Below are 11,875 nucleotides of genomic sequence, written 5' to 3'. Positions count from 1 at the left end.
GCTGTTCTTCTCTGTGTACAAATCTCAGACAGTGGAAAATATCAGGACAACTTGAGAAAGAATTAGTCTGGATGTGCCAAGAATGACATAATTTACTCTAAAACCCGATTATTTTATCAGTTTGCAGAAAGATACAGTTTTTCAGTGCAGCAGTTTAATTTTTTTCTATAAAATAGTCCAGAAATTTTGTATGAACACCTTTATCAACCTTTTCTTTTTCTCTTGAATACTATAATCTGTGGCTGGAAAATCCATAAAATCTTCCTATGAGTTGTCTGCAATTCCTTTGAAGGTGCCCGAGTATCAGCTATGTAGGAACAAGCTAGTCTGAATCATAAACTGGTCTTACTCACAGATGTGAGCTGAATGCAGTATGTTTTCATTCCTCTTAATTTCTTCCAAAGGAAATTATTTTCTTCTAATTGTTAACTTTGTTGTTTGATTTCCCTAAAAGCGCAGTAGTCATCTGTTTGTCAATTATCATAACTGTGATGGATTGAGGCTAAATATAATCTAACTTTAGGTGGAATGAAGGATCTTAGAAATTCTAACAAATGAAATCAACTTTGTCAAAAGTAACGATTTTATAAACCACTTTGTAATCAGCGCGTGGCTCTTCATCCTTTCTCATTGCACCTCTGTACAATCTAGATGACTCATTCAACATACTAATGTCACCAAATATGTGGTGTAATGCAAGTTTTCCACCCTTTACAAGTAGCAGTAAAAGCAGTAAAATAATCTGGGTTAAAAATATAAATTATGATTCAAGGACATGCTCATGGCAATAACTCCTGTTTCTAGCATTAGGAAAACAAACTATGCTATAGCTTGTTTTAGTTTGCTACACTTGTTTCAAGGGTCTTTCATTCCTGCAAATGTTTAGGAGTAATCAGTAGTTTGGAACTACTGAAACTTCCGACACAAAAGAGCAATAATATATTTATGTAAGGTAAAATAAATGAATTTTATTCATATGAACCAAAGCTTTCTGTAGTGTCTCAGGTAAATAATGGCCTGCTTAAGGAATTTTGCAAAAATATCCCTTTCTGGTTAGAGGGAACACAACATCATATTTGCTAGGTGGTTTCAGACAAATAACATTTTGTGTATTGATGCATATGTGCATTGTCTGTGAGTTGCCTACTGTCTTAGGAAACTTAAGAAATTATGGGATGGCTTAAAATTGTCTTCCCAATTCATTTATAATGTATCTATACTTACGTTTTTAAACTTTATAAGGTGATGTAACCCTCAGTAGAGAAGAGTTGCAAGAGATAGCATGGTTTCTGTTCTGTTTACTATGATTTGAAAACATTTCAGCAAGCTTTGATTACTTTTTAGTGGAACTTTGATTACTTTTTAGTGGAATTGTGTTGAGTGTGGAGCAACTATTTGATAATTTGTAGCTTGCAGTGGTTATCTTGTTGTGGTTACAAGAGTGAGCCAAAATCAAAGAATCAGATTTAGCTCCTGTTTGTTGACCAAACTGTTTGATTTACCTCCAATTGGTGTGGCTTTCTATTAAAACTAGTCCAGTCAAACCAAACTGCGTAATCAGAGTTTGGCAGTTTCAGGTTTTGAAATAGATATTTACAAAATAACAAGGCAATTTAGTACTTCCTTTTGCAAATAGCTTTTCCATTTGACCACAAGGAAGTTAAGATCTTCAGCATTCCTTTGAGGAAATATTTACATTTCAAACATACAAAAAAGTCAAAGGGTAGACTGTGATTCTGCAGCTTCCATTGCTTGAAGTCAATGCACACCAAACGTATTAAAAAAGCATATTAGGAGACTATCACTGATGGATTCTGGAGCCCAGTTTATCTGTGTTTTACTTGTTGCTGTTTAATTAGGCTTCGTGTGTCCATGTAAACAGTACTTTGAGGTAAACCTCAGAATTAAAGTAACTCAGAAGACTGAAATTAAGAATGTGCATAACATAGTGTGTATGAATATGTAGCAGATTTTCTTAACTCTCCCTTATTTGAAAGTGAAATAAATGGGAAAATATTTCTAAGGGAAAGGTCAATAACTTTGTTTACTCTAAGTTACAGAGATTCCAGATCCTTTTAAATGTTTGACATTTTGAAATTATTTGAATGTGAATTTACTTGCATGTCCCAAGATTGCCTGTAGTAGATGGAAATGAGATAATTTGGTAGATTTCACAGTTTATATGTACTTTTGAGGTTCATTTGGACTCAAAAGACCTCAGGTTTTGGTAAAGTGTACACCATTGCTAGTCGCTCCACTTCAGTGAAGAGAACAAATATTGAGCTAAGATGGTGCTTTGGGCACTAATGTTATTGAGCATAAAAAGTGCCCTAGCACTGAGCAATTGTTTCAACTCTTTTTAGCTGATACGTTGAATCAAAAAAATCCTGTCCTGACAGAAGATGATGATGTGAAAGTTTGGGAATCTGTTAATTAAATTGCACAGGTCTAGTTAAAAAAACAAACTTTTTTCTTTCTAGTCCTATCTGAGTTAATGAGGAAGAGTTTTATTCCTGGAAAGCTGTACTTGACCCTCACCAGATACAATTCATGAACTAAAATTTATTAGTGTCTTTTTTTCATATACAAGTAGATCATACCAGCTTGTTCCAATATCCATCTCATGTTATTAATCTGGGCTTTCTAGGACATAGGCCAATCTTAGGGGGGTAAGTGCATAATGCTTGATAAGGCAGAGTGCTTGAAGACGCAGATTTTTGAAAGAATAATTTTCTTCATTAGACAGCTGAAAGCAAAACAAACTCAGAGCCAGTCTGGAAAATTTTCAAGCCCGACAGCACAGCTCCCCATTAACATCAGAATCAGTATTGAAAGAAGTGGCTCTGTGGCTTGGACAGCAACATATTTTTATGCTGTGAAGGAGCTTTGAGTGTGAAAGCCAGTCTCTGGCTTTCACTCTATAAGTGTAGCTGCTGGGCATCTGTCCAGCCATTTAATTCAAGAACTGGCCTTCTGTCTGTTTCAGGTGGGGAGCTTTAATGCCTTAGTTGGCACAGGATTTATGCAGTCCCAGCAAGCAACAAAGAATTCGTGTTGTCTTGACTTTTTGCCTTTGAATAGCAATTTAAACACATCTCCTATTAAAGAACCTTCTGTTCATTCTTCCTACCACAGTGATATGCTATTGAATCAACAGAAATGGTGACATCACTTGGTGAGTTAAAGGTACTCAGCAGCAAACCAGTCAGGAAATGGTTGACCTACTGCAGAATGAGGCTCCTAATTGCAAACGTATGTGTAGTGTTCTGCTTCATTTCTGCTACTAATCTCCTATTTCAGTGGTAATTTTTTTTTTTCCCTTGGTAATTCACTTCAGACTTTAAATATGCTCCAAGAATGATTATGACTTTTGTAGAACATGGGCCAAGGTTCCACGTTGAATCTGAAACACAATTTGCATTATAAGAGTGTGGCAGGAACTATTAATGTCTGTCATGTAACATGCTATTGTTGATAAATAGATCAATAAGGATCAATAGATTAAAAAACAAAAAAAAAATTTAGGCTATTTTACAGAGCAAAGGTCCTGGCAGTGTAGCGAAGTGCAAATGGCTTCTTGGAAATTACTAAGCAGAAAGCAAGTTTCATATTAGTTAGACACAATATTCTTTTCTGGATTAAAATTCTGGGTAAAATGACTGTCAAATTGTTGGGTACTTTCACAGGACAGTTTATAAGAAACACATAAGACTACAATATTTGCAAATAATTTGCAAACTGATTTTCAGAGATACACTTAGAATATCTACTATGGAAACTGGAAATGTGATGTAGTTGAATGATGTGAATGTTAATACATTCACGTATGTGTAATGCATTCTTAATTTGCTGTAGCAAGGTAGATGGTTGGTAAAGTCTGACTGTATTAGTTTCAGCTTCACAAACATGTATCTTGGAGCAGCCAGAAAAAGTTCTGTCTTTATTTTTTGGCTTCCTCCCATATTGCCTCAATCTCTACAGACTACGATATCTGGCATAACCCTGGTAGTCTGTGAGTACTTTTAGCTACTTGTATTAGGAGAAACATTTCATTCCCTAGTACAGTTTCATTGTGATCTTTGAAGGATACACACTGAGGTTTTCTAAAGAGTAAGTGATACAAAATACTGCATAAAAATCATGTTGTGAATCTTTTCATTGACACTGATTCATTCTTTGAGCTTCTGTTGGAAGCTGTTAGGAGATCTAAAGTTCTAGATTCTTTTGTGATGTGTTCTGTTAATAAAGAAATTTCAGAAGAAATTTCAGTGTAGCCCATGCTGCCTGCTTGGGAAATGGAACGCTTGCAGTTGATGGCATTACATATTTTTATCTTGCTATTGCTTTATTAAATCATTTTCAGGGCTATTTTGAGCCAGATCATGTTCATAAATCCATGGAATTATTGTGCAAATGGGACAACAAGTGGTGGGAACAAAACCTGTCTTATGGAGCAATCATCCTATTTTCATTCAAAAAAAAAAAAAAAAAAAAGAGTTGAAACTGTCAAGGAAGAAAAACATGGAGAATGTATAAAAACTGCTTCTGGGCAGAATGTTTTTTTAGGAGAGTTCATCTGTTTTCTTAAATGATTGAGCAAGGGACAGCTGTAGACATGTAGGGGAACAAAATATTTCTGAATGTAATTAAAACCATTATGTTTTGATAACCTTTTCTTTAGGAAAATAGAAAATGCTTCAAAGGAACCTTCCAATTTTTTTTTTGTAGCAGTGAGTCTTGTCGGTTCTTACCACTGAAAGTAAACAGGGTAACTCATAATGTCTTTGTCATCTTTAAGTTTTCCCAGAAGAAAGGTCTGCCTGGTCTCTGCCTGTTATTCTCTGAATTGTTTATCTGTCAGAGTGAAATGACTTCATTCAGCTGACATTTCAAATTAAGTATTGTGTCCAGTTACCTGACAAGTATTAGATTAATTATTTTCCAGTGTGCAGTGTTTACTTCATACATGTCTGTCTCTTGTCCTTGAAAAAGTTCTAGTTTGGGAACTCAGTATATGAAAGCATTACCCTGGCCATTCACTTCATTACAGTCATCTGTCAGTAAAGGCAGAATGACTGATTTTTTTTCTTCCATAGTAGTTGTATTTTGTACTGTGAGCACTAAGTTTCACATTTAATCTCTCGTGTAACTTGCAGAATTTTTCAAAATGAGCTACTTGAAAAACAAAATTGGAAGATGGGACAAGGCTGCCCTTGTAAGTGTGTTCAACTAAGCTTTCAGTGTTATTCAGCCCTTACAAATATTGTCTTCTATAACGAACTTCTGCTGTTACCCAGCTGCTTAGAAGCTGTGGTCCAAAGTAATCTGACTTGTACTGCCTTGGATTACAGTGCAAATAAAATTCCTATTGCTGCCTCTTCCAAGTTGTCTGTGGCAGAGGCTTCAATTTTTTCACCTTGATTATAAGCCCATATGTTTTCTAAATAAATTTTCAGATAAAAATATTGAATGTGTATTTATCTGATAGCTATTAGAGAATTATACAAGTAGCTATAACTATTACTGGATTTCAATACTCTTAGATCATGTTCTACTTGCATGTCTTTGTTTTGTTCTACAACAGCATAAGAATTCTTAATTTAAATACAAGATCTTCCGGTGTTTCACTGTTTTAAAGTGCTAGGGGTAAAAGAAATCAGATTTACAAAATTTAACCTATTTAGTTTTACACCTAGGTTAGCAAGCTAAAAATTAAGTCCTGCAGTCTTATTTTGGTTCAAAACGAAACAGGGAAAACTGGCATAATTGGCACAATTAAATATTAAGTCCTGCTAGACTTTCTGGGTTGATATTAAACACTGACAATGTTCAGCATTTCTGCAGTACCTTTCACTCCAGAGGCCTTGATAAAACGGGATGATTACACACAATGAGGTTTTGAATTGAGCAGCTACTACTGAGGGCTTTGATAGCAGAGAGTGGATTGTTTTTACAGGGCTAAGATTAGCTCTCGCATCAAATGCAGCTTTTCTTTACAGACTGAATAACCAGGAATCTAAAACACAAAGTATAACAAAAATGCTGAAGGCCATAAAGATATAGAAAGACTGAATTTAGTGCATATTTTTAATGGCACTGCCCAATGTAATATATTTTATCCTGGATTGTATCCAGTGTCAAAGCAGTGTCTTGCTTGGAAAAATACATCTTGTGAGTTAAAACTCCTGATGTGTCTAAGTTCTGCTTATTAGTTGATATATTCAAACTAATGTTCAAACTACAAACCAACAATATGCAGTTCTGAAAATGAAATAGTCAGACTAAGAGGAGATATCTGAAATAGAAACAATCTGGATCTAGCAGAATCAATGTTAAAGTTCAGCTTTTTCCTAAAGGGATGAGGTGGAAGGTTCAATGACCTTCCATGCAGCTACTGGAGCTTTGTGCATGTCCATGGTCCAGGTCCATACAGATCTGGGCTGAAATTTTCCATTACGAATCTTTCTTAGTTTCCCCACATGTGAAACTGGACAGAACCAAACTAAATACAGCTCTGTCTAGGAGGCTTCTACAACACTTTAGAGCATAGATTATATTTTATCTGAAAGTGATTCAAATTCAGACAGCTGTGTGTTGCTGCTCCCCTGACTATTCCTGAGAGAGTAATAAAAATGAGAGGAGTCCTTTATAAATTACTACTGCGTGCAGTTAATAAATCTCAGGCCACAGAAGTAAGTGAGAGTATGTATTTTAGTAGCTGTGAGCTGGGGAGCACGAGTCAGAGAACTGTGTCCAGAGTGGAGCAGTAAACATCTTTATTACGGCTGAGTCTCACTCAGTGATAGCTGATGTATGGCCACAGAAGTTGTTTTGAAGACAGCGAGTGCTGGACAGGAGCTGGGAACTGTCCTCGGCTGTTATCAAGGAATTCCCTGGCTGCTTGAATTGAGTAAACAACTGTTACAGATGAACTGCAAGGCTGTAGCTTCTTTGCTACCTCAAGGCTGATAGAATTCAGAGCCTCCAATGTCTGCGATGCAGCTCTGCTGAGGCTGGCAGTGATAAAATTGGGATGGCTGACGTATTACAGAGTCTTAGCATTACATCAATATATCCTTTCCTATAACCTCTGTACAGAATATTGTACCTGCTTTTTTTTTTTTTTTTTCTGCTGTTACTCTTGCCTGACAGGCTTAGCACTGCAGAACAACCCTAAGTGGTGAAAGGCCTCACTTCAAGTTTTGAGAATGAGCCCCTGCATTTTGATAGAGACAAATTACAACGAATCTACAGTAATATAAACTTTTGAAGAAGCTTTTCTAGTCCTTTTAATTTATCAATTAAATCTTATAGTGGCATCAAAGACAAGTGGAAGGCCCACTTGCCACATTGTCTGGCTAGTAAATCTATACTGTGACCTGGAAATTGCACCCCGGAATGCATCTCAGCCTTTCTTGCTCTTCTGCAGATGCTGCTGTTCAATCTAGAAGCAATGCTGGCTACATTGTTTGTATTTGATGTTTATGTTTATAAGAAAAAAATCATTATTTTTTTTGTTTGCTTGTATTTTAGCTTTTTAAATTAGTAGCAAGTCATTTTAAAAGACTGGGGTATCATCTTCTTTTGTCAGCTACAAGCAGTTGGTGCTTGAGGGAAGCATGGCTTCCTTTGCTGTCTGGTATTTCCTGGATTGTCATAGGCTGGGAGGCTACAATATGGGATGAAACAACAAACCTTTACTTTCTTTTAAGAGAACATTTCCATGTTTCATGTTAGGCTTATGTCTAAGTGTCATTATTTTGGCAGAGGATCTTTTAAAGGAAATGTAAGTAATTATGCTGCTTTTTCTAGAATAATAAGGGGCAGGATATTTATAACTACACTGTATTTCTTATATAATTACACTAATATTTTAAAACTGGATTTTAAACATAACCTGCATTAGAAGATGATGATGTATTCTTTTTTAGAAAGAGAAAGCAAATAAACCACTAAACCAGCGATACAAATAAGAAAAAACCAAGAATAGCCCTGACAGCACTCTACTTGTGTATTTTGAGGGGCTTATGACCTCCTCAACACACTTTTTTGGCAGGCAGCTGAAGACCTTGTCACTTTCAAGCATTTCTCCTTGTGCCCAGAGATACTACAGAGCAGTCAAGAATTTGCTTCAAGACAGCCAATGAGCCGATTTGTCCTGTCTGGTGCTGAAAACATTATAGCTAGTCTGTACTGCCCTGGGTTGGTATGACTTTTTTTTAACTCCAGAACTGGATTTTTCAGTCTCAAATCTGATTGCTTTAGCAGAGTTTATTTTGTGAGACCGGCATCTCAATGCTTCTTTTGGGCAGCAGAATTTTCACTCCCTACAGACTGAAGCTACTTTCAAAACTTCATTCAAATGTTCTTCTTTTCCTAACCATTGTATACTGGTTGACTTGCAATGTGATCACCCAAGTAAATATGTTCTCTGTTTCTCTTGCCTAATCTCAATGTGCATTGCATCCTTTTCTGCTTAAAACTCTGCTTTACTAAAATGTTTAAAAATGTTTAGAGAAGCAGAGTAAGGCAGACAGATAGTTTTGAGAGCACCACAAAATTATACATACAACACTGTCACATAATACGTATCTTTGATAAAGTGTATGAATGCAAATACATATCTTACCACTGTGCCAGCTATTTGGCAATACTTTTCATAAATGTATCTATGGAATTTCTCTCTAAGATTATTTTTTTTTTCCTTTGGGACAGCATTATTTGCAATCTGTAAATAGTTTGTGTACACTTCCAAGATTCTAGTTTTTAATTCTTTAAAGGTTATTCTTCTGTTGTAAGTTGAGATCAATTTTGTGCATTTGGGAAATGCTTGGCAAAATATTGGAATTGCAATCTCATGTCATCCCTGAAAGGAGAGTTTTTCTTCACCTGAAAACCTGCCAGCATCAGTGAAGGAGAACTAATATTCTAAGATAATGTAACTTGTACCTGGACCTATCGGTTTTCTCTCATAGTTAGAATTTAATTTTAACTGAATTTTAACAATGCTCAGAGTTCTTAGATCCTTTTCTCTGCATCTATCAACCTCCAAGTCAAATAGCTCGTATAGAGTTATAGTACCCATGAAATTAGTGGTATTCCTGTTGTTAGGAATGCCCATCTTCTATGTGTCAGTAGGTGATTATGCTCTCGATAGGTGTCTTTTTGTGACAAGCAATCTGCATTGTACTGCATGAGCTGGGTAGTAAAAAATACCTACTGGGAAAAGCTCCCTCCTTGAGAATTCAGCATTGTTATGAATCCATCTGGGAGGAAGTGGTAGGGGAAATGTTAACAGAAACTAGACAACAGATTTAGATCTATTAAAAAATTCAGCTTCTGTTCAGACGGCTCTCAGAAAAATAAATTAAAAAAAAAAAAAAAAAAAAAAAAAAAAAAAAAAAAAAAAAAAAAAACGAAAAAAACCCTCCTGGTTGCTGTAACTGCACATTGATGGGGGAGAATGTTTACTGGATTTTTTGTTGCCAGCCAGAGGAGCCATAGAAAGCATATGTCAGAATTGTATCCACATACAGATGCTGCTTTCACTATTGAAACTGCACTGGAAGTTTTCAGCTGAAAAAGCTTGAAGTTCAGAGGGCTTGTGGATAAGGGTAGATGGCAGCCTAGACTTGAGCCTTCACTGTGCCCTTGCAGCCCAGAAGGGCAACCATATTCTGGGCAACAGTTGACACACGAGGGATGAGATGCTGTACAGAGACCTAGGCAGTCTCCAGCAGTGGGCCCAGGTGAAACTCATGAGTTTAAATGGTTTAATATATCTGCAAGGTCTTGCACCTGGGTTGCAGCAACCCCCCACTACCAGTACAAGCCAGGGGACAAAAGATTAGAGTACAGCCTTGCCAAAAAGAACTTAAGGCTATTGGTGGATGGATGGCAAGGTTGATACGAGCCAGCGATGTGCTCTTGCAGCCCAGAAGGCCAACTATATCCTGAGCTGTATCAAAAGGAGTGTGGACAGCAGGGTGAGGGATCCTACTCCTCTACTCTGTGCTGGTGAGATGTTACCTGGAGTACTTGTTGCTTTTCACGCCCGTACCGAATTTCCCGGGAGACCGCAGCTTGGCCAATTACTGAGGCGACACCAATATGATGAGCAGCAAATGGCGTTTATTACCCGTATACACTACCTTATATAGCCTAATTACTTCGTCTACGCCCCCAAGGGGGCACATCACACATCAATCATTAGAGCAGGGAGGGAGCTTAACACATCAGACCCCGCGGGGGGGTCTCGCAGTTTCGCAGTTGCTGACAACATCTCCCCCTCTCCATGCTCAAGAAAGCATACTACAACTCGAGAGGACCCTAACCGCGTACACCCCGAAATCCCCGCATTGCGCCTATACATGCCATTGTCCTCTCGGTTAAGCCTTGCCCCGTTACAACCCGATTCGCAAAATATCCTATCCTAATAACCCTATATAACCTTATAACTTATAACCTTATATACTTATAACCTTATAACCTTATAACTTTATAATTTAATGACCTATATACTTATAACTTTATAACTTATATACTTATAACCTTATAACTTAATGACAACCTATTATCTTAACAATCCTAAAATCTTAATATCTTATATAAGTTCTACCTTAACGTTACAACCATCTATCAGCCTTAAAATAAGTCTTACAAAAAACGATGCAGTGTATCCCTATTTAATGCTAAATCAAGCTGGGACACTTGCTTTAGCAAGCGCCATGTCTTTATATATAATATAACTATAAGAACCAAGCATAATACTATTAAACCTAATATAACAACTACCGGATGTAGTACAGAGTTAAATATTCCCGTAGCTGTGGGAGACCAACCGAAAAGAACCTCCCACCAGTGATGTTCTCCAGCTTTCATTACTCTTTCCAAGACGCGATGTATCTTTTTCACATCATGATGAACAGTAATCAAGGTCTTTTGTCCGTTGTCTTTGATGCGTTCTAATAGTCGATGCAGATCGTCATGTTGTAGAAGCTCCTTTACCAAAGCGAGATTCATTCCAATCAGCGCTGGACGCAAATCTTTGATCAGAGTGTAATTGAACTGCAAAAGCTGATATGAAGTAACAGGAACTGTATAGTTAAAATCACATCCTAAAATATTGATAAAATTGCAAACACAAAGATTTGAGTGATTGGTAGTATCAACAATCATATTCCCTATTTGTATGGAGTCGCAATGAGTTCTGATGCAAGCACATCCTTTTCCAATATATACAAGCATTGATTCGAACATCCTACCAGGCTGGACCTCAAAGTGGCAGATATTTTGTTCAGTGTCTATACTGTTTAAGACTCCTAAACCTGTTCCCAGAATACCAGAAACATCTCTTTTTGCTCTTCTAGATGTATCAAGTGCCTGTCGATGAAGCCATGCTGACCATCCGGCATATGACATGCCTAAAAATAATGCACAATCTGGTTTAATAGTTGACACATTAGTCTGCAATAATAGCATCACTCGTTTAAGGGACCACGTTGGATTAAAGATCACCTGACGCTGACCTGTGTTCTTTATGGCGTACGGCCCGATTTGATAAATTTGTGGGGAGATAACACTCTCCAGTCTCCTAGTGGGAGTTATATATGGGACATCAGTTGTTTATTGATTAAGGAGATCCACCTTGAATTTAAAAGATCGTCCTAAGGTGTCTTGTGTCCAAAGGCATGTTATCATTACAGGTTGGGTCAGGATGAAATTATACTGGCAATCTCCCTGTTCAATAACACAGGATTTACGATCCCTTACGCCTGATATAACATCTGTTTTCGAAATTTGAGTGGCCTTCTTATAGTGAGATCCATTTACCATCCAACACTTTACTTCTATATTCTGCCCTGGTTTTCCCCAA

The 11,875-nt window shown here is 37.0% G+C and overlaps 1 protein-coding gene across 1 annotated transcript; it reads right to left on the bottom strand.

The window, feature by feature from the left end:
- Window positions 1–10,681: 10,681 nt before the first annotated feature.
- On the bottom strand, window positions 10,682–11,608 carry LOC122178042. Its single transcript, XM_042867947.1, is given in 2 exon segments — window positions 10,682–10,744; window positions 10,747–11,608. Coding segments are annotated over 2 exon segments (783 nt in total). The 5' UTR covers window positions 11,482–11,608; the 3' UTR covers window positions 10,682–10,696.
- Between the last annotated feature and the right edge of the window lie 267 nt (window positions 11,609–11,875).

Source organism: Lagopus leucura, unplaced genomic scaffold (assembly GCF_019238085.1).
Source record: "Lagopus leucura isolate 7727_CA_CO unplaced genomic scaffold, USGS_WTPT01 Super-Scaffold_1, whole genome shotgun sequence".
Taxonomy (NCBI): domain Eukaryota; kingdom Metazoa; phylum Chordata; class Aves; order Galliformes; family Phasianidae; genus Lagopus; species Lagopus leucura.
The sequence above is the reverse complement of the archived record's forward strand: the minus strand, read 5'-3'. Positions and strand labels throughout refer to the sequence as shown.